The sequence below is a fragment of the Anarrhichthys ocellatus genome, unplaced genomic scaffold (assembly GCF_004355925.1).
Source record: "Anarrhichthys ocellatus isolate YVR2014 unplaced genomic scaffold, GSC_Weel_1.0 scaffold160, whole genome shotgun sequence".
Classification (NCBI taxonomy): domain Eukaryota; kingdom Metazoa; phylum Chordata; class Actinopteri; order Perciformes; family Anarhichadidae; genus Anarrhichthys; species Anarrhichthys ocellatus.
This window is the reverse complement of record NW_022280190.1, coordinates 22,287-23,157: the sequence shown is the minus strand read 5'-3', so window position 1 is coordinate 23,157 and position 871 is coordinate 22,287. Positions and strand designations below refer to the sequence as shown.

The 871-nt window shown below is 51.5% G+C and overlaps 1 protein-coding gene across 1 annotated transcript in view; it reads left to right on the top strand.

The window, feature by feature from the left end:
- grk3 (G protein-coupled receptor kinase 3) overlaps positions 1 to 855 on the top strand; it is a 55,792-nt gene extending 54,937 nt beyond the window's left edge. Inside the window, exons 20-21 of the mRNA XM_031878065.1 lie at positions 149 to 262; positions 403 to 855. Coding sequence (XP_031733925.1) covers positions 149 to 262; positions 403 to 564 — 276 coding nt within the window. The 3' untranslated portion in view covers positions 565 to 855. The remainder of the gene's footprint in view (positions 1 to 148; positions 263 to 402) is intronic.
- Positions 856 to 871: the final 16 nt, after the last annotated feature.

The window sequence follows — 871 nt, the reverse complement described above, 5'->3', positions numbered from 1 at the left end:
TCACTCCTCCTCAGTCCAGATATGGTCTTAATTTTCACAACAAGTAGAATAATAAATGATTATCATATAGATTTTATTCAGATGCATGCTGCTCTTCTTCACCTTTGCTCATTTTCGATGGCTCAATTATAATCTTTTTGTTTCACAGCAAAGCCTGCTGACGATGGAGCATATCGTCACGGTGGAAGAAACGCAGATTAAAGACAAGAAATGCATCCTGCTGCGCATCAAAGGAGGGAAGCAGTTTGTGCTGCAGTGTGAGGTACGACCCCCCCCCCCAGGAGAAAGACCTGATCCCTCTATCTCTTAATATTCATCCTTTAATATTGTGTGTGTGTGTGTGTGTGTGTGTGTGTGTGTGTGTGTGTGTGTGTGTGTGTGTGTGTGTGTGCGCGTGCGCAGAGCGACCCTGAGTTCGTGCAGTGGAAGAAGGAGCTGACCGACGCGTTCACAGAAGCCCAGAAGCTGCTGCGTCGAGCCCCCAAAGTCATCGGGAAGGGTCGGGCCGGAGTGGTGGAGCTCTCCAAACCCCCCCTCACACACCGCAACAGCAACGGCCTGTGAACACACACACACACACACACATGTATACACCCTTATACACACACACACATACACTGCATCCCACCTCCTCATCAGGACATTTGCCCTGACGCAACACACACACACACACACACACACTCGACCAATCATAGGTGCGACATCGTTTAGTTCTTTTTTTGCCATGGGACCTTGCCAGTTGACGGAGAGAGAGGAGGAAAGGAAACGAGGAGGACTCAGCATGTGAAGGACCTCCTGCATGATGAGGACTGACTTCCCCCTCCCCCCCACTTAAGAGGCCTCGTCGGCGGGGGGGGGGGGGGGGGGGGGG